The sequence below is a fragment of the Gorilla gorilla genome, chromosome 3 (genome assembly GCF_029281585.2).
Source record: "Gorilla gorilla gorilla isolate KB3781 chromosome 3, NHGRI_mGorGor1-v2.1_pri, whole genome shotgun sequence".
Classification (NCBI taxonomy): domain Eukaryota; kingdom Metazoa; phylum Chordata; class Mammalia; order Primates; family Hominidae; genus Gorilla; species Gorilla gorilla.
Genome location: NC_073227.2, coordinates 45,458,502 through 45,479,032, shown reverse-complemented (window position 1 = coordinate 45,479,032; position 20,531 = coordinate 45,458,502). Strand labels below are relative to the sequence as shown.

At 38.2% G+C, this 20,531-nt stretch overlaps 1 protein-coding gene across 1 annotated transcript in view; it reads right to left on the bottom strand.

Moving 5' to 3' along the window:
- NWD2 (NACHT and WD repeat domain containing 2) overlaps positions 1 to 20,531 on the bottom strand; it is a 203,934-nt gene that overhangs the window by 7,863 nt on the left and 175,540 nt on the right. The window contains exons 4-6 of the mRNA XM_004038530.5: positions 10,824 to 11,027; positions 7,583 to 7,727; positions 2,216 to 2,805 (exon numbers count right to left, since the gene is read on the bottom strand). Coding sequence (XP_004038578.4) covers positions 2,216 to 2,805; positions 7,583 to 7,727; positions 10,824 to 11,027 — 939 coding nt within the window. The remainder of the gene's footprint in view (positions 1 to 2,215; positions 2,806 to 7,582; positions 7,728 to 10,823; positions 11,028 to 20,531) is intronic.

Here is a 20,531-nt window from a genome sequence, read left to right as displayed (position 1 = left end):
AACTCTGGACAGTTACCACACTCTGCCTCACTGGGACTGCTTATCTGTGCAGGGAATCAGCACATCCCACGTAAGTCTGGACCTCTTGTGCTAGAGCATGTGGAGATGCATCACATGAACCTTTGACTTAGTCAAATTGAACAATATTTGTTTCCTCCAGCGGCCTGTATGCTCCTTTCCTCCACAAGGAAAAGGGCCCTAGGGTGATTACAAAATGGCATATGTGAATGTTTACTCATTTGGTTTCAGTTCTCAGGTGCCCCTCATGGTGTTACTATCTTGCTTACTTGGAATAATTCTAAAGTTTGAAGATACACATACAAATTCATGTTCAAAGGCACACAAACATATGCATACACAATTTATGCGATGCAATGTGGACCCTAAATACAAACCTGCTACTTCATCTGGTGCTTAATTAAAGAAAAAGCTATATCTTCTAACACAAGCAGAAAACCCAGCTGGGCTTGATAGATTAAGAAAAAGCAAATTAGACTTCCTATGGACTTTTCAAAGGTAAATGGAATATACCTGATTTCACCTATGGGCTTACTTTGGAACCTAATCCTCACATACAGTGCAATGCAACTGTCTCTGTTCTTGTCTTCAAGAGGACCAATTTGAGATTATGTAGCACATGACAGGTTATGAGAATATTCGTGAACTTAAAGAAAGTTCTGTTCTCAAGAGAGTCACCATGGGAAGAATAACACAGAGCTTCAGAATTAACACCATAATAAAATAAACCACCACACTTTGACACTAAGGGAAGAGGAGGTTAAAAATAATGGAACTAGTTTCATCCTGTTTAGGCTGAAGAGCCAACTCAGCAGATACCACATTCCAAAGTGAGGTTCCAGACCATCATGCAGGACTTGAAAGGGAGGTTCTGAAAACCAGTTTTGCTACTGTTAATAGATTACCCACTGCTAGTCTGAAAAAGAAGACTGGAGAGGCAGGGAAAAATGGTGGGGATCAGGGTGCTGCGGGTTGTTTCTCTCACCTCCCCCTCCCTAGAAGGAGGTCAGAAAGATGCCTGTCCTTGACTTCCAGCCAAAAGGAAGGGACTTTAGTGGACCACCTATAGAATGCCCCCTACAGCTTGGGGATACAGGCATCTGGTACCTAGTGACATCTGGAAACCGTGAAGGCTGAGTGACTGAGGCTGCCTGGCTGCTGTGATGGAGAAGTGAGACAGAGCTGCAGGGCTGGGACTGGCCCAGAGGTCTAGAGTTCCTCAGGGCAAAACAATACCTGAGTGTTTCCCATGTGATACATGTGGACGGCAGGCTACAGTGAGCTGACAAGGGTTTCTGTTTGCTTTTCGCAGGTCCTGTCTAAGGAGTGTGCTGGGATGTAGACAGGATTTTAGCAGAAAGGTACTGGAAGCACATTGCTGGATGTCTAGGAGCTGAGGAAGTAACCAGCTAGAAAAAAGATGCATTCCCCTGTGTCTAGGCAACTGTAGGTAAGAGATGCTCAGGGAAGATAGGGCAGAGGTACGGGAGGGGAAGGACCTCCAGGAAGCCATGAAAAGGCCTCCAAAGAGATGGGAGGCAGCTTTAAACATGTGCTAAGAACAGACAGTTCACAGTCCAGTTCAGAACAGCACTGGTTACGTAATAACTTTCTGGCCACCTTACCTTTCCCATATCCCCTAAACTGTGACTTTATAGGAATCATAAATGTCATTGGGATTAGGAAAGGAGAGAAAGAAGTGCCACGTGGAAAAAGAAAGAAGATCCCCATTTCCCACTGTAGGTGCCTTGTTTACGAGAGGCCCCGGATGGGGAAGAAAAGTGTAGACTGATATTTTCATTTTTACCTTAGCCTGGACATACTCATTACTGAACTGAGACTGATTTAGCAGACAGGAGTGACCAGAGGGCTTGTCCTTGTCTGAAAGGGATGAGAACAGTTATTGAGATTGGCCTGGGTTTTCATCCAAATGGGGTGAAGGATGGGAACTAGCCCACAACATGAGTCTGAACAGTGAAAGAAAAAAATAAACTTGCTTTCCAGTTGTACCCCATGAGTTTTGCTCTCTCAATATAACTGTTATACCAGCAAAAAAGAAGCACTGAAGTATTCACTCCTAAAAGACCAACTATAATTCACATAGTAAACGCAGAAAGTAGAAATGAATTTGATTAATTTACCATTTTCCAAAAGTACAAGTTTTTACAAATATACATGGGAAAGAATAGGCTTTTACCTTCTTTGCTACTTCAGCTAGCAGAAGGGTCTTCCCAGTGCATGGCCCACCATATATAATAAGAGGGTTGATGTGTCCAGCTTTGCTTGGAAGAATGTAGTTATGCACTATGTTTAGAGATTCACATTTGTACTCATAGAAGGAGGCATATGTTTTACATAATGATGAATGTTGAAGGATTTCGTCATAGAGTGTATCAGTTTCAGTGTCAAAATTCTGTTGTATCGTTGCCTGAATTATATCAATCATGTCCTCATAAAATTGTTTACCAAGTCCTTCGATGTAATGATTTTCTATTTCTTGGGAGTAGCCTAGTTTCATGTCACAATGAGTAACAGATGTGTACACTCTCAGATTAGATGATGCAACAATAGTAGGAATAAATTCATCCCTGAGTTTTATCAGCTTCTCTTGGGCTTCTGGGTCCCGAATAATCCTCGGTTCTGTTCCAGTTATATCCATGTATTTTCCCATCTCTGGGATTTTCACAAAGCGCTCAATGTTAGCAATTTTCCTAATGTAGCAAACACACTTCTTTAGAAATGCCGGAGTTTGTTTTCCCAGAGCAAAGTCAAACTCATCCTCTATAGCTGAAAGAAAATATAAGAAGGAGTTTATTGCTTAGAACAAAGGAGCAACACACCCACATTCTCAATAGTCAACACTTGGTCATTAGTGGTAAATTATTTTGCTTATGGTTTGTAGCGAAGTAATCTTTAGAATAATTTCTTGATTCCCTATTTGTCTTTTCCTAATCAGCCAGCAACCCAGGAGAACAGGTTTTACATAAAATTATCTAATTTTCTCCCCAAGTTTAGGAAGAGGTCGGACATAATCATAATAAAGAAAGCATATCAAATTTATAGTGGATATTTCTAATATCCACTATTTCTAATTGCTGCTCAGTTTTCCTCTCAGACTTCAGAGGTTCTAAGAGGGAACAGCAGGGACCCATCTGGGCCAGGAAAGAAAGAGGAGGAGGCTGAACGATGTAACTACTTAACCGTTTCTTGTCAGTCTTTCCTTAACAAAGTGACCTCACCATTTTGTTTGAGGTATATTGAGTCCTAGTCAGATATGATCAAATATCAATACAAAAGCAAATTTTTTTTCTCTTTTTTTTTTTTGTTTAGGCGGAGTCTTGCTCTGTCGCCCAGGCTGGAGTGCAGTGTCGCAATCTCGTCTCACTGCAAGCTCCGCCTCCTGGGTTCACACCATTCTCCTGCCTCAGCCTCCCAAGTAGCTGGGACTACAGGCACCCGCCACCATGCCCGGCTAATTTTTTGTATTTTTAGTAGAGATGGGGTTTCACCGTGTTAGCCAGGATGGTCTCTTTCTCCTGACCTTGTGATCCACCTGCCTCAGCCTCCCAAAGTGCTGGGATTACAGGTGTGAGCCACCACGCCCAGCCCAAAAGCACATTTTAAGGCAAAATATAATTATATTCTGATGACTAATCAATCTGGGTGATCTATGTCACTGTTATAATATCCATCAGAACAAGTACAGAAAAAGTGACTTAGTATATAACTTCATTTCTTCTAACATATACTGTATTATGGCTTACAATACATATGCTTGCACACAAGTGCATATATATTATAAATAATTTGTGTACCCATAAGAAAATTTTAAACTGGATCAGTAGTAATGAAAACATCATTGTGCAGGGAAAAATTAAAAATATGTAAAATAAGCTAATGGAAATGAATGACAAAGCAAGTATTCTTAAAATTGGCTGTTCTTCCTTTCTTCCTTCTTCCCCATCCCTTTCCTTCATGTAATTGCTCTTCATTGAACACCTTTTATATTCCAGGCACGATGACAGCCGCTTGGGATACAATGGTGAGAGAAAACAGAACACTGAGAAAAATAATCCATTTTGGAGCCCTATAAACTGAATGTTTGTGTCTCCTAGAAATTTATATGTTGAAACCTGATTAGGTTTCAGTGTGACAGTGTTAGGAGGTGGGGCGTTTGGGTGATTAGTTCATGAGGGCAGAGCCTTTATGAATGAAAGTCGTGTTCATATAAAAGATCTCAGAGAGTTCCCTTGCCCTCCTGCCCTGTGAGGACACAGCAAGAAGACAGCCATCTGTGAGCGGGAAGTTGGCCCTCATCAGCCACAGAATCTGCAGGTGCTTTGATCTCAGATTGTGAATTTCTGTCAGGGAGGCTCTGAATACACAGGGCTGGTCTGGCCATAAATTGAAAAAAATTATATGCTGGTCATAAATGCAATGTCAAGCAAAATCTAGAATATATATACATATATTCTGTAATATAACTATTAAGAAGGGTGAGAATTTTATTTAAAAATGGTTCCTTTCGGTGGAACTCTTGTGATAATATTTTTTCAGTAATGAGAGCCTTTCAATGGAAATTCTCAACCCAAATGAAAAAGATATTTTCATAGCTACCAGTGTCTAGTAAGCTGTGTCATGAGCATCAGTACATTTTACAAAGGGTTTTAATTGAGCAAGCTGGTTAAGGAAGCCAGTTAAAGGAGCTTATAAACATATGTCTACTATTCTTTTTAAGGAAGAGTAAGAACTTGTTATAATGTAGATAAGGGAAGATGCCAGAAATCTGGACATCATGAGCTACTACAGAAAGCAGCCTTGGACCCATCTCTTTTCTAGTCATCTGTGTAAAATGCTAGCAGGTTGGATTAACAGCTTGCTACATTCTGAGAGCATCATGAAGAGAAAGGAAGCGGTCAAACTGTAGTATCTATATATAATGCATTATAATCAGAGATATGCTCTGCCACCTTTGACTCCCAGAAAACAATTCAACTATAACTTGACATTGTTATCACATTTATGAAAAGAGTGTATCAAGCAGAAGTGTTGATCACAAATGGAGCAAAAAAAGAAATACAGATAAACCAATTTGGCAGAGCCCATCTAAGCTTGGCTCAGGGGGGATAAATGCTGTACACAGAATGCCTGGTATGGTATAGACTTAAATATACCTAAATAAATGAGAGCTATGATACAAAGGCAACTCTACAGAGTTATTTTTAGAGGCGAAGTGCATGCTTATGATTTTATGGGAATTTTATTCATAGTTTCTGATGCCTATCTATAAATATTATAAATTTTAGAATTTTAGGGCATTATTAGAATATTATATTTATTTTCTGTTTTTGCATGTTCCTTAATGTCCTGAAATTTAACCAGTGAGAGCATGCACTGAAGGTAATGGTGGAAATAGGTTTCCAGTCCTGGTAACTATTATCTATGAGAAATTAATTTCTTTCCGATTCCCAAGGCCACTGAGTTTTGATGTTCTCAGAAGGGCACCATTTTAGAGTCTAATTTATTTCTCTTCCTCTCCTGTTGTTTAAAAAGGTGAAACTAGAAGTGTGAAAAATTACATTCAAACATAAACAATACACCTTTAACAGGTTCTATCCAGTATTCTTATTTCAAGATTTCTAAAAATATAATATATACTGTATCCGTTTGAAAGAGTTGGCACATCAGCAATTTTGAATGTGCAGACATGATCTTAAAAGGAGTTTGAACGTAAAATAAGTAAAATTGTCATGAGCATGTATATCTTCAGGAGATATAACCCCAAGCAGAAAACACTCCACTTGTAGTAGCTCACATGAAATTTCTCATCTTCATATGGCTATCTATGTGGACACAGTTCTTCACTGTGTGGGGAAAGCTAGGACAAGTGTTTGCCAGTGAAATAACCAAACACTGGAGCTGTGCGATTGTAAATAAGAGGATGACTTCCCCAGACTGGTGTTTTTTACATAAATAATAGGAAAGCTTCACTCTAGGTACTTTTTTCTAAGACAGTTCTTGAAGGAACAGGGTTGTTCTGTCTTTGATAAAGGTGAAGAGCCCGAGCCTCAAAGGTGGATCTAAAGGTTCCAAAGGAACAAGGATATACCCTAATCTATATATTTAAATATAGTACTTATTCCTGACAATTGTGGTATTTTCAGGAAGACTTTATATAAGACCTAATTTTTAAAAACAGCTTCCTTCTGGAATTTGTCAAAATGGGTTGTAACTTCTCTGAGCTTCACCCACATGGATCCAGTGAGAATGATTACCAAGTGCCTTTCAGGTTTTCACGAATGCTTTTCCGCACTATTCCAAAACCAATCTGAAAACGCAGCTATTATAGTTTTTCCCTTTATAAATTTTTACTATCAACTTTCAAAATAAACGCTACACATCTGACTACTTTTACCTAGTTGTGTTTGTTCCCTGGAAACTATGACTGACATATTCCTTCAGTTCTGTAATTTCCTGAGCAACTTCTAATGATAAAGCTTCCTTTCCATGGCTGAGAAAGGCCAACAGGTGAGCCTCTGTACGCAGAATGCTTGGTATGGTATAGACTGAAGTATACATGAATAACTGGGTGGGTTTTTATTTTAATGTTAAATTTGAGCCTACCAAATAGCTGGAGAGGTTTTTATTTTAATGCTAAATTAGATCCTACCAAATCCCTTGTGCCACACCCTCTGATGGCTTCCCATCTCGCCCAGAATAAAACACAAGGTTCCTATTATGGCCTGTGCTCAACTTCTATCCTCATCTCTCCCTCTCTGTAAAAGTTAAAAAAAAAAAGAAAAAAAAAAGTAAAGCTATCTTTTATTTTTCCTGCTCCTGGAATTAGCTAAGCACATTCCTGTCTCAGAGATCTTAAATCTGTTGCTCCCTCTGCTGGGAATTCTCTACCTTAGATGCATATGGCACTGTCAGTTCTGATTTTCTTCTGTAATTCAGGTCCAAAGTCATCTCCTTTTTGCCCACCTCATCTAAATCTGGATCCCCACATCCTTTATCAGTCACTATTATCCTATGACTGTGCTTTATTTTACTCATAATACTTATCAATCACTTTTGATACGATCTTGTTCATTTATTTGATTACTTGGCTATCATTTATGAATATATATTTTATGAATATTTTTCCTCCCTCTAAAAAAATAAGTTGCAGGAGGCCTGAGACCTTGTGTTTTTACTCAGCATTGTCTCTCCAGTGCTTGGCACATAGGAACTCAATAGATCCATTAATATTTGCTGGAAAAGCGGGTGAGTGATGAATGAACAGCTCAACTGAGAAATCATGGCAGAATATGGTCAATTATATCCGGGGCCACCTCTGGCTTCTTTTAAAATCACATTTTCTAGAGAAGCCTTAGAGTTAAGGGAAGGCTTTTCTATAATTAAAACAAAAGAACATTTGCTTCTCCAGAACATGGGAACATTTAGAAAAATTAAATTTCACCAGGCAGTAAATGAGATTAAATTTGCAGGGCATTAAAGGGAAGCAGTAGATGTACCTATTAGTGATATATTTCTTATTTTGCTGAAGGTATGGGAAAATTACCTGAGAACAGGTACCTCTTAGCCTGGCTGTGTTTCAATTTACCCTTTTCGTGTAACAGCTTTACAGCAGCCTTAAATATCTTCTTGATCTCATCTGATATCTCTTGCCATGTCTTCTCGTTTTCAGCATTGGTAGAAGGCTGCATCTATAGAAATGTAAAAGGGAGAAATTAGTCTTACAATCATCAAAGAAAAATAATATTTAAGAACAAGAAAATTTCTATTATTTGAAGGCCTACTATGTGCCAATACTATGATAGGTGCTTTACAGACAGTGTCTAATTTAATCTCAATAACTCTGAAAGTTAGAAATTATTTCTGTGTTGCATGTGAACTTGACCAAGTTACACAAGGGCGTGATCCAAATACGGTGTGTTTGTCGGACTTTCTTATATACCATGCTTTTCCCTTTTGAGTTTTGATACAAATGCCATAAGAAAATAATCTCTGGTGTCCTCCAAAGGGGAGAGAAAGTTAAAGGGGAGGTGCTCTTATGTTATATCTAATTGTCTTTATTTGTTTTAACTTCATTTGTTTTGATGGTCCACTGGGAGATAAAATGGGAGGACTGCCTACCAATAAAGTAACATTTATATAGTCTTGAGGATAATCTTATTCACACATTCATTTATTCAATAATAATTTATGCAGAAATATCATGTGGGGTTTTAGGAACAATCTCAATTTCCCTAGTGGATCATAAAGATAAATGAAGAAACAATTAAAGCAAATTAAATAGTAACATATGAGAAAATCCCCCAGATCATGGTAGAAACTGGTTTCTTGGGGTATCAGGTTCTTTGCTATCTATATTTACTCCTGGCATCTTTAACTGGGAAATGGTTTGGGTTTACCCCAATATTCTCACCCAGAGAAGCAATATTGTTACAGATAATTACTTTGAATAATATATGTGAGGGAGAAGAAGAAAAATCAAGGATTCTGATATGATTTCCCATTGCACAGAGAAAATGTGTTATGTTGGATACCAGAATGACAAATACACAGATCCCGAAGTGGAGAACTGTGGATAACCCACAGCTGTCCTCTTGGAACTGCCTGGGTGCTGACTGAATCAAGGACATTCTCTTTGGCAGAGGGTTGGATATCCATGCCTTCTTTGCAATCTCCCTAAATATTCTACTCAATGAACAGGTCCACCTTTCCCCTCTTCCTTTTTCATTTGCTTTTAAAGGACCTATCATAAACTTGGGAGCCAAGTTGGAAAGTAGATAATAACGTTTCCATCGTGCTCAAGCATGAATCAGTCTCATTCCATCACTCTCTATAAGATGGATGAATATAAATGAACTGTTTAAGATGTTAAAGAAAAAATATTAAGTTAAAATTTAAAAAGAGACTATAAATAATAGCTAGGTAGATTTTACAAAGGCCTTCCTCCCACAGAAAACAAATGCACACATGAACCTTTCACAACATAAAAACTATAACTGTCAAACTTGAAAACTCAATGTATACACAGAGTGAACACAGCTGAAGAAAAAGTTGGTGAACTGGAAAAATAATCTGAAGCTATCTTCTGGAAAGCAGCACAGAGATAAGAGAATTGATCATGTGAAACTGATCATGATTATGATGATGAAATGATTATGATCAGTTTCACATGATCAATTTTCTTGATTTTTGTTTTTCTTCTTCACCCTCACATGTATTATTCAAAGTAATTATCTGTATGAATATTGTTTCTCTGGGTGGGAATATTGGGGTAAACCTAACTGATCATGTGGAATGATCTATTTTCATTGATTATGTGAAAGAGAATTAGAAGCTGTAGAGGACAGATTGAGATGGCTGAAGGCGAACGTAATTAAGGAGCACAAGGAAAGAACAGAGGGAACAGAGGAGAGGCACTGTTTGATGAGATGATGACTGAGAATTTTCTAGAATTAAGAGACTATATGAATTCACAGATACAGTAAGCATGACATATACCAATCAGAACAAATAGACACATTATAGAAAACTGGGCAAAACAATAATTTTTCAGAGAAGCAAAAAAAGGGAGCTTCATTAATGGAACTTTAACCAATTAATATTAAGAATTAATAATAAATTATTTCATTAAATTGTTTAATAATACCAATATTAATAAGTAAAAATCAGTATCACTAGTAAACCTTCATTGATGGAACTTATAAAGGGTATACTTCAGGAGGAAGGAAAATTAGTCTAGAAGGAAAGTCAGAGATGCTTAATGGAAAGGTGAGTGACAATTTATAGTTTCTTAGCTTTGGATTTAGGTTTTTTCATTAAATTTTAAAGGTGCACAATGTGATGTTTTGATCTATGTATACACTGTGAAATGGTGACCACAATCAAGCTAACTAACAAATCCACTACCTCACATAATTACCTTTGTTTTGGTGGGTGGTAAGAACACTTGAGATCTGCTCTGTCAGCCAATTTCAAGTTTATAATTAACTATAGACACCATGAAAGTTTGTGCCCTTTGACCAACATCTCTCCATTTCCTCTAAATCCCAGACCTTTGTAAATACACTTCTACTCTCTGTTACCATGAACTCAACGTTTTTAGATTCCACATGTAAGTGAGATCATATGGTATTTGTCTTTCTGGGCCTGGCTTAATTCACTTAGCATAATGTCCTCCAGGTTCATCCATGTTGCTGTAAATGGTAGGATTGCTTTCTTTTAAAAAGACTGAATAATATCACAGTATGTGTGTATATAAATGTTCCTTAATTTCCTTCTACATTTTCTTTATCTTTTCATTTGCTTACAGACACTTAGACTGTTTCCATATCTTGGCTATTGTGAACAATTCTGCAATGAACCTGGGAGTGTGGATATCTCTTCAAGACAGTGATTTTATTGCCTTTGGATATATACCCAGAAGTTGGTAGTTCTATTTTTAATTTTTTGAGGAACTGCTATACTGTTTCCCAGAGAGGCTGCCCGAATGTACAGTCCCACCAACAGTGTAACAGGGTTCCTTTTTCTTCGCATCCTCTCCAACGCCTATTATCTTTTGACTTTTTGATGGCCATCCTAACAGGTGTAAAGTGATATGGCATTGTGGTTTCATTCGTGTTTGCCTAAGGATCAGTGTGGATTTAGTTGTTAAAAGGAAAACTTGGGGCCTAGGGCAGAGTAACTTTCTGTCTACTCTGCGTTTTCTGTGCAGAACCACCCCGGATGACGTAAATGGTAATAGAGGTAGTAATGGACAGATCCATAGGCTGGAGGGAAAGGCAGCTTACTGCATTTCTATTGCTTCTCAGCATTTCTGACTTGGGTCTGAGGTAATAGGCTGCTGGCACCGAGTTCTCATCTCGACAGTACCACTCCTCCAGCAACTTGGTCTCCAGCTTTGCCTCTATGGCGGCATCCAAAATCATTTCAAACTCTGAGGCTTCAACTTCTCCAGGGATTCGGATATTCCCATATTTTTCACCTAATAGTCCCTGTGTATCAACAAGAAAGTTCAATTTAGTGTATCACCAAGAAAGTTCATTTTAGTATTCACATCACATGGTCACTGAATACATATTAATCAATAGATAACAAGATACATTTCTCCATCAGTTTTCTCTTTTGGTCACAGTGGATAGTTGATTTCCTAAGTAAAATTAGATCAACTATATTACAACAAATTATTCATAGGCTGAGAAATGAGACTGCATATCACATCAGATGAATTCAAAATAAAGAGTTTTTGCAGCCAATTTACTTTCTCAAAGTTTACATAATACAACAAAAGCTGATCTACTCTGAGATTTGTTTGTTCATATCAAAGAAAAATGATGTGCTAGACCTTAAAAATGTCAAACATGTAAAGCCTCAAACCAAAGAACTGCTCTGTCAAGAACTGAGAGCATAATTCTAAGCTTCAGATTCACACTGCTACAATAAAAAGAAGTATGACATCACTGAATGTGATACTACTAGTAACCCCACTGGTAACTAAAAACAAAAATTCAAAATGTAAACAAGAGAGCATTTTCTCTCTATTAAATTGGCAAAAGAAACCTCTCACAGAAAAACAATGAACAAATATGTACTCAGCCTTATGTCAAGGTGTGAGAAAATAACCATAGAGTGCTGATGGGCATGTAAAATGATCTAGCATTTGAAGCCTAATCAGGCAATATGTATTCAGAGCCCTAAAAATCTATATAACTTTTTACTTGGCATTTTTTTCTTCTGGGAATTTGTCTTTAGAAAATAATTAAGGATGCAAATCAGGACTTACAAGAATATTTATGCTGAATTAGTTTCTTTGAAAGAGTTGTGTAATAACCTAAATGTTCATTCAAAGGATGTACTAAATTGTATCATACAACTATATTGACTTAGAAAGATGTTTACAAGTATATGTTAAGTGAAAAGGGTAAGTTATAAAATGGTATACGTAAGATGATTCCAGGCTGAGTGTGATGGCTCTCGCCTGTAATCCCAGCACTTTGGGAGGCTGAGGCGGGTGGATCACTTGAGGCCAGGAGCTCGAGACCAGCCTGTCCAACATGATAAAACCCCATCTCTACTGAAAAGTATAAAAATTAGCCAGGCATGGTGGCATGTGACTGTAATCTCAGCTACTTGGGAGGCTGAGGGACAAGAATTGCTTGAACCCAGAAGAGGGAGGTTGCACTCCAGCCTGGTCAACAGAATGAGACTCTGTCTCAAAAAAATAAAAGATGATTCCAGTGATTTTGATGTTTATATGTAGAGAGAAGAGAGAGAATATTACGTATATATGTTAGAAAGAATATCACGCATATATGTATACACAAACATACATAAGAAACATTTTATAAAAATACAAAGCAAGGTTATTAAGGGCTATCTTTGGGTGGTTTTAAATTTACATAGGTCAATTAATAAGCTTATTATTTTTTATTAAAAACCTTTTTTTGGTATACATATATATTATTTTGTAGTGAGAAAACCAGCAGGTATTTAAACATTTTAAATTTAGTGGTGTAGGCCGGGCCTGGTGGCTCACACTTGTGATCTCAGCACTTTGGGAGGCCAAGGCAGGCGGATCACCTCAGGTCAGGAGTTTGAGATCAGCCTGGCCAACATGGTTAAACCCTGTCTCTACTAAAAATACAAAAACTAGCTGGGCATGGTGGTGTGTGCCTGTAATCCCAGGTACTGGGGAGGCTGAGGCAGGAGAATCGCTTTAACCTGGAAGGCAGAAGTTGCAGTGAGCCAAGATCGTGCCATTGCACTCCAGCCTGGGCAACATAGTGAGACTCCATCTTAAAAAAAAATTAGTGGTACTGCCTATTTGCTTTGTGGAGCAACACTTTCAAGGTTGCTGAGAGTGTCTGCTTATGCCAGTGGTTCTCACAGTGTGGACCTGGAACCAGCAGCATCTGCAACACCTGGGAACATGCAAATTCTCAAGCCTCATCCCAGAGCTACTAAAAAATAAATTCTGGTTACAGAGCTGAACAATTTATGTTTTAGCAAGTCCTTCAGGTGGCTGAACTTCTGGTTTAAGCTAATAAAACTATTAGCTTATATAGCACTTGGTATTTCAATTAATCTTCATCTTATCTAGCAGAAATAAGGAGGGAACACAAAGGACCTCTTACATAAGCCTACAGTAACCAAAGCAATTTGTCTGCTTTATTGTATCCATGAGACACTTTCTGTTCAATCTGGGGGCATTTTTCTTCTTTCCTCTTATTGATTAGCATTTTAGCATAAACATCAAGCTGTGTTTATCCACTGGAAGGTGAATTTCAGGTTTGGTTTCCCTAGGGGGCATTTCTGACTGCTTCTACTGCCTATCCAATATTCACAGTGTTCTTTTCATCTGATACAGGCAGCTGAAAGAGTAAGAGAAGTCCTTGGTAGATCTGTGTCCACGTAAATTCATGACCTAAATTCTACAACACAATGGTAAGCTCTCTGAGGGAGAGGCCAGAGCTGTTTATTCCTAGCTCACAGAAATGATTAAAACACACATTTGTTGACTAAATGAATGAACCAAGACAGAGAAAGAAATCATTAAAGTTTGTTCTGCTCTTCTCTGAAGCTTCTTTCTGTAGTCAAATAAAATAGTTCAGCTCTCAATAGGTAGAGTAACAATTTGGGAAGGTACCAGTTTTGTGAGCAATACTCATTTCAGCTGTATTCCTTAAGCAGGTACTGTATAAACATATCCCTGGTTGGACCATGTCCTCTCTTTCTTCTTAGCACATAAGCCATCTCATATAACTGGTTTACTGAAGGTGACTGTGGGTAACTGAATCCACTGCCTCAAAGCTCAAGCCTCCTCAGTACTGGCCTCAATGACCAGAAAGGAAGTAGATCTAACCTAGCTGTTCTTTTTGGCTGCAAAAGTCCCTTTAGAAGGGGCTAGAATGGAGGGATGCCACATTATTGGTATCTATTATTTCAGCATGGTATATGAGGGTTCTACAGAGGATGTGCTAATCCCAACCCACTGTATTAGCCTGAAGGCCAATTAAGAGCACTTCTATTTTAATCTACATTGGGCCAATCTTGATAACAGGTTTATGTAACACAAATGATGTATCTCAAGTTGTTTCCCAACTTCTAATGGTTCCCTCTTCCAAAATCTCTTTTGCTAAACAAATAGGCATGAACTTTTATTTTATCACACACACAGAGGAACATTATCTCTTTTAGGGTAACCAACCTGGTGATTATCCCATTATTTTGCCTAATTCTGGACACTCAGCACTCTTTGTCAGGGTTGTGTGCCACTAAGAATGAGGTTTTAATGCTCGGATGTGCCATCGAACAGATCCACATGGGCAAAATAGGGAATAAGAGAATGTCTAAGCAGTAGGCATTGGTAGAATTCAAGAAAGTATACAGATGGAGTTTGGTCATTGGTGGAGGACCAGGTAGACAGGCAGCACATTAAATATGGGATTTAGTAATTGACAACACTCCATCTAGTAGCCAATTAGGTCTTGGAATATCATGGACTAGCTACTACAATCCAAGGCAAGACCAGCTGGGTTTTGGGCATGAAGCAGGGAAGAGGACAAAATAGAGAGAACAGAAACAAGATCTTGTCCCTGGACAGCACCATCATGATTGCACAGCAATGTACTGTTGGTTCTTCAACTTCTTTCTGCTCTAAACAAGGCTGGTCTTAGAGACTAGGATTCAGTCAAATCTATGGATTGGTTTCTAAAATACGCTCCACAGATCATCTACTGGATGATATGCTCCCTGGATCTCCCAGGGTACTTGCTAAAATGTAGGTTGCTAGGTCCATTCTCAGACGGAAAGAACATTGTGAGTGAAGATTCCAAGGAAATTGCATTTTAAAATGAGGTTCCAAAGGAATTGAGAATTTGAGAGCCATTGCTATCGGCAGTGCATATGTGGTCTCCTGAGGAATGGTTAGCAAGTACTGAAGCGGCAGAGCCTGGACCACAGAGGATCATTTCAAAAATCAAGGGTTATTTAAAAATAATAATTTCTTTCAGTTGAGCACCTGGCACCAAATACTGTAATTATTTAATCGATATATTAAGGCAGAATGTTCCTTAAAGATTACTAAAGAAGAAAAAATATCCTCATCCCGTTCAAATAACAAATACATATTGAGTGCCTACTATATATAAAGTGGTAATACAGAACTTCAGAAAAGTAATAATGTGCTACAGGCTTAAAGTTACTTATCGGATTGTTCTCCCTTACTCTTTTCCTTCTCTCTATTGATTCTTCCTTTAGGTGGAATGCTCATAAATCATGAATCAGTTAATTTTTAGGAGGCTAAGACAGGATTCTACCTCAGTCTTATCTTGCTATTTGAGAAACAGCAAAAGTGAATTTTGCTTCCACATCTTTCAGTAAGATATTTTTGGTTTGTGTATGTGTGTGTAGTTACAGTTCTAAGATAACACACAAATATTTACAAATAAGGCAATGCACAAATATTTTACCAGGACCAGAGTCAATTTAGGGAAGGGGGCAGTCCAACTCAGTTGCAAAGTCCAGCTCATACGGTCAATGGACCAGAGCAGGGGTGGAGATGGAAGACCAAATTCAAGAGGCTAGCAGCTAAACTCTAGGCAGCAAGATGGATTCCACTGTTTTGTTTCCTAATTAGACTATTCCTTAGCTCTGCAGCCATGGGGAGTATCCATGAATGACTTTAGGGCAGCCACAGCAGCTATGAGCAAGAAGACATCCTTCTCTGTTCACTGGCAATAGAGTATTCATTCCAGCCACTGAAAGAGAAACAGATTTTCCACATCCTTCTGACCCCAATTCTCAGAAAGCTTGCTTTTTGCTTAGTTAAACCAACTTTGCCAGTTTGTAGGGAAACACTTGGTGCAGCGATGAGAGACTACATTCAGTTTTGCATTGAAGTCCACTTTTATGAGTTACACTGTTGATCCATCTGCCTATGACCCTAGACAGAAGAAATGCATATGACTGAAAGAATTTTCTTTTTATTGAATAGTTTAAACATTCTGTCAATACATAGGTGAAAATAAACACATGGGATTTTGCCTGTCTGTAGAAATCTATAGTCACCTCTCTCCCATCCACCTTACCAAATGTGGAAACACATTTAAATTGGCCTATTCTTAAACACTGAAGACACATAATATCAGCTAGGCAGAAAGCAACAATACAACACTCAAATATAATCTGGGGAGTTAAGTCCAAAAGGCTGAAAAATCTAAGAAAAATTGATCAGACTTTTATGTAGTTTCTGCATGTATAATTCTAGAATAACAAACACTTCCTGATGTTTTGGAACTGGATACAGGTGGTGTTTGTACAACACTGTAAATGTAGTAAATGTCACTGAATTGTTCACTTTAAAATGGTTAATTTTATGTTGTATGAATTTCACCACAATTAAAAAATACTTTCCGAACTACTGAGCTCTTTAGAACTAGGAACTTAAATGTAAAAAGACTCTCTACTTTTTAAAATCTCATTTTCCTTCTTTATATGCTGATATAGCTACATCTAAGCCACTGCTTTCAAAGGCTTAGAGATAACATTTTCCCTCCTCTCAATTGATTTTTTTTCTTTTCCATTGGGCAAATATTGATTTCTCTCCACTCTGCTCTTCATGTGCAGTTAGCTCTGCTGCAACTGAGAATCTTTGGGGTCTGAGTCTATGGCATGCAGTTTGTATTGTACCAAACAGAACAGAGGAATAAGTATTCTTGAAGGTGTTGATGAGCTCAGCGTGTCTTTGACTTTACTCTGTGGTGGGATGTCAGGAAAGACAGGTGAGGATAGAGTATTTGGGGTTATGGATGCCATGCTTTGTTGGGCGTGAGGCAGCTGCTCCCTGGACTGCTGTTTATGAGCCATTGCTCATGGGAGAGCTGTAAAGGAAAAGAGATCTCCACTCATCCTCCTCCACAAACTGGTGCTGGAACAAGCTGAAGCACATACTCTTTAAATGCCCTCTTCTCCCAACCTAATCACTGGAGCAAGGCAGGTGGGTCTGTTTTTCTCTTTCTATAAGCTTCTATTTATTAAAATAAAATTTTATGATTTTATGCATAATTTTTCTTCATATACGATTCATTTGACACTCAAGAATCTGTGAAGTAGGGAGAGACACTAAGGCTCCCAGACCTCAGCAGGCTTGCCCAAGGCCATGTTTCCCAGAAGACATGGTAGTACCAGCAACTGAATATGGGGCTTTAAATTCAATAACCCCATTCTTTCTACTTCATCAAGTTATTGTGCTACTTCCTCTTCTGAGAGCATCTTAGAGTAGCTCATTTGATTGTGATAGTTCTTGTAGGCAGTACCCTTGGCAGGGCTACCATGTATGAATGTGCACGCTGTGTACTGCACAACTCCGTGGGGCACTGTTCACAAGGACTATGGCATGTTCAGTGTTATAGCCGTGGGTGTTGGTATTCTTTCTACCTGATTTATTCTTTTGGATGGGAGGACAATGGTGGTTGTGATGTATTCCCTGGAGCTCATGGCCAATGTTAAGAACTCTACTGTGGAGTGAGACCACCTGAACCCCGCCAAAGAGCCAGCAACACCTTATTCACAACTTAACATTATTTTCTCAATGATTTGGAAGTCAAGAAGTACCTATACATCTATTTGAATTTGTAATACAAACATAAGATACTTTATTTAGAAGTAAATTACAACTCAATTACTCAAACTTTAAGTTTCTCGTGTCACAAGTAGAAAGGGGAAATGGAGAAATGGGGATGTGATGGTTAATTCTATGTGTCAACATGACTGGACCACAGGATGCCCAGATATTTGACTTAACATTATTTCTGGTTAGGTATGTGATGTTGTTTCTGGATGAGATTAGCACTTGAATTGGTAGACTGAGTAAAGCAGATGGCCCTTCCCAACTGGGTATGCACCATGCAATCCATTGAGGGCCTGAAGAGAACAAAAAGACAGAGTAAAGGAGAATTTGTTCTCTCTGCCTGACTGTTGAGCTGAGATATTGATCTTCCGCTCTTGGACCGGGACTTATTCCATTGGCACTCCTGTTTCTTTGGCCTTTGCACTTGGACTGGAATTTATACCACCAGCTTCCCTAGGCCTCCAGCCTGCAGATGGCAGATCATGGGGCTTGTCAGACTCCATAGTTGCACGAGCCAATGCCTTATAATAAGTCATCTATATATATTTGATTGATTTTGTTTCTCTGGAGAACTCTAATACAGGGGGAGATGGGAAAATGATAATAAATTGCAAAATAATAATGACAAGTGACTAAAACATTCCCTGTTAAAATAATGTCCACATTAAAGATAATCTAGATAAGGTCTTTAAGAAAGGTCATATTTTTGGCACCAACAGACATGAAGGTAATATTTTTGGAAAACTGTTAATTTCTTAGTTATTACAGAAACACACTTGTATGCAGGGTTGCCAAGAAGGAATGTTAGCAGATATATCTAGCACATTAAGTATTTTCATTCCAAAACATTCAATTATCCAGATATCCATGATGGTTCTGATGGTTGATAATAATTTGATATTTACTGGCATCTCTCTATGGGCAAAAAAAAAATCAATTTCCTACAATGTGTACACAGTGAGCCTGTGTTTCACATATTACAAATATGAGTCTCTGAAATAGGATATATTGACAAAGGGATACATTCATGGGTACAAATACTTAATCTAATCTGCAGATAAAGAAAGAATATTTCGAGGTTAGTAGAAGGCAAGACATTAGGAGTGACGTAAGCAGATTGTTTTGTCTCTCTGAGTTTCAGCTTTCATATTTGTTAACAGAGATAAAACTGTTCCCTTGTATATTTATCTGGCCACATATCTCCTCTGGTGCATCATGAGAATCAAACAGGTGAGAGTGAAAGCACTCTCAAATGTAAAGCACTTGGCAATACATAAAGTATCACTATATAAACATAGTTTATAGAGAAACACATATATATGGCATACTAATACATATATACACAGAATAGAAACAAATGCTGAGAGGCACAGCTGGACAGATAGAATAATGAAGTATTTCTTGATTGGAAAGACAAATAGAGGCTAGAAGGGAGGAAAAAATGCAGAAGTTGTTGCTTACAGGTGGTATGAAGGTAAAAAAATGTGTGGTCAGATAAGTACAAACTTATCAATGTCCCAGGGGTGGAGAAAAAGAGCTTTAAAATAATTATGCTGGGTTAACTGCACTAGCTAGCTGGAACCACGGCAACAGATGTACAGAGTCACCTTTATAGAGAACAGGCAGTACTTTAAGGGCAGGCGGCAACCCACATATAAAACAGAAGTTTCAAAAATGAAGCTGTCTGTATTATAATCAGTGTGTTCATAGCTATGTTTGCAGGAATTGAGTTACTTAAATTCAGTTTCTCTATAAAGAAAGGCCAGTATTGCTATGGACTAACTTGTGTCTCCTCAAAATTCGTGTGTTGAAGCCCTAACTACCCATGTGACTGCATTGAAAATGGGGCTTTCAAGGAGATGATTAAGGTTAAACAAAGTCATAAGAATGGAGCCCTGAACTAACAGAACTGGTGCCCTTATTGGAAGAGAGACACCAGAGCTCTCTCTGTCTAGTAAGGACACAGTGAGAAGATGGCCCTTATTCTAGTCTGAAAGACAGCCCTCACTGGAACCTGACCATGCTGGCACCCTAATCTTAAACTTCCAGTTCGCAGACTGTAAAAAAAAAAAAAATTCTGTTGTTTAATCTACACGTCTACAGTATTTGTCCTTGTGGCCTGAACTGACTAATATAAGCATACAGATGAACAAAATGAATGTGATTTTGTCAACATAAGGTCTGCTGTGTTTGGCAGTGATCGTAAAATGAGGCGGTCAAGTCATAGATTAGGTAATTTACCAATTTCATCTAACATATAGCAGAATAACTAAACTGATGCTTCAATCACATTTTTTTGAGAGCTAACAATTCTCAGCTTTCTCAAAATCACATTATAGTTTTACCTTTCTTGAAACCGACATTTGTGGTTTAATTATAGTTATTAAATTTACACACATAAACTCACTGCTGAACTCCTTATATTAATAATAATTCTGCTTTTTACTTATTGCAAGATGCTTTTGCCTGTAAGGAAGTTTCATTACTTGGAAAACACTGAACACAACCATTATTCTTTAGAAATATCAGAACAAAGGGAACAGCCATAAGGGTGAAAGAGCTGCATAACAGAGTCACATGGAATGGAGCCATTCCGGAGTTTGCTGTTAACTTACATTACTTCCAAAGTACAGATTACAACCCTAATCCTGGAAGTTGCCTTACAAAATTGAGAACTGTGAAATGTGTAAGGATTACTGGAATTCTAAAATGCTAGAGAAAGAATTCACCGGGAAAATGAATACAAAAGGAGCCCAGTTTTCAGAGGGGTAGTGGAGACACAGTTTTGGACATATTAAAAGTGAGATGTCAAATTAGCTGGGTGTGGTGGCGGGCACCTGTAATCCCAGCTACTCCAGAGGCTGAGGCA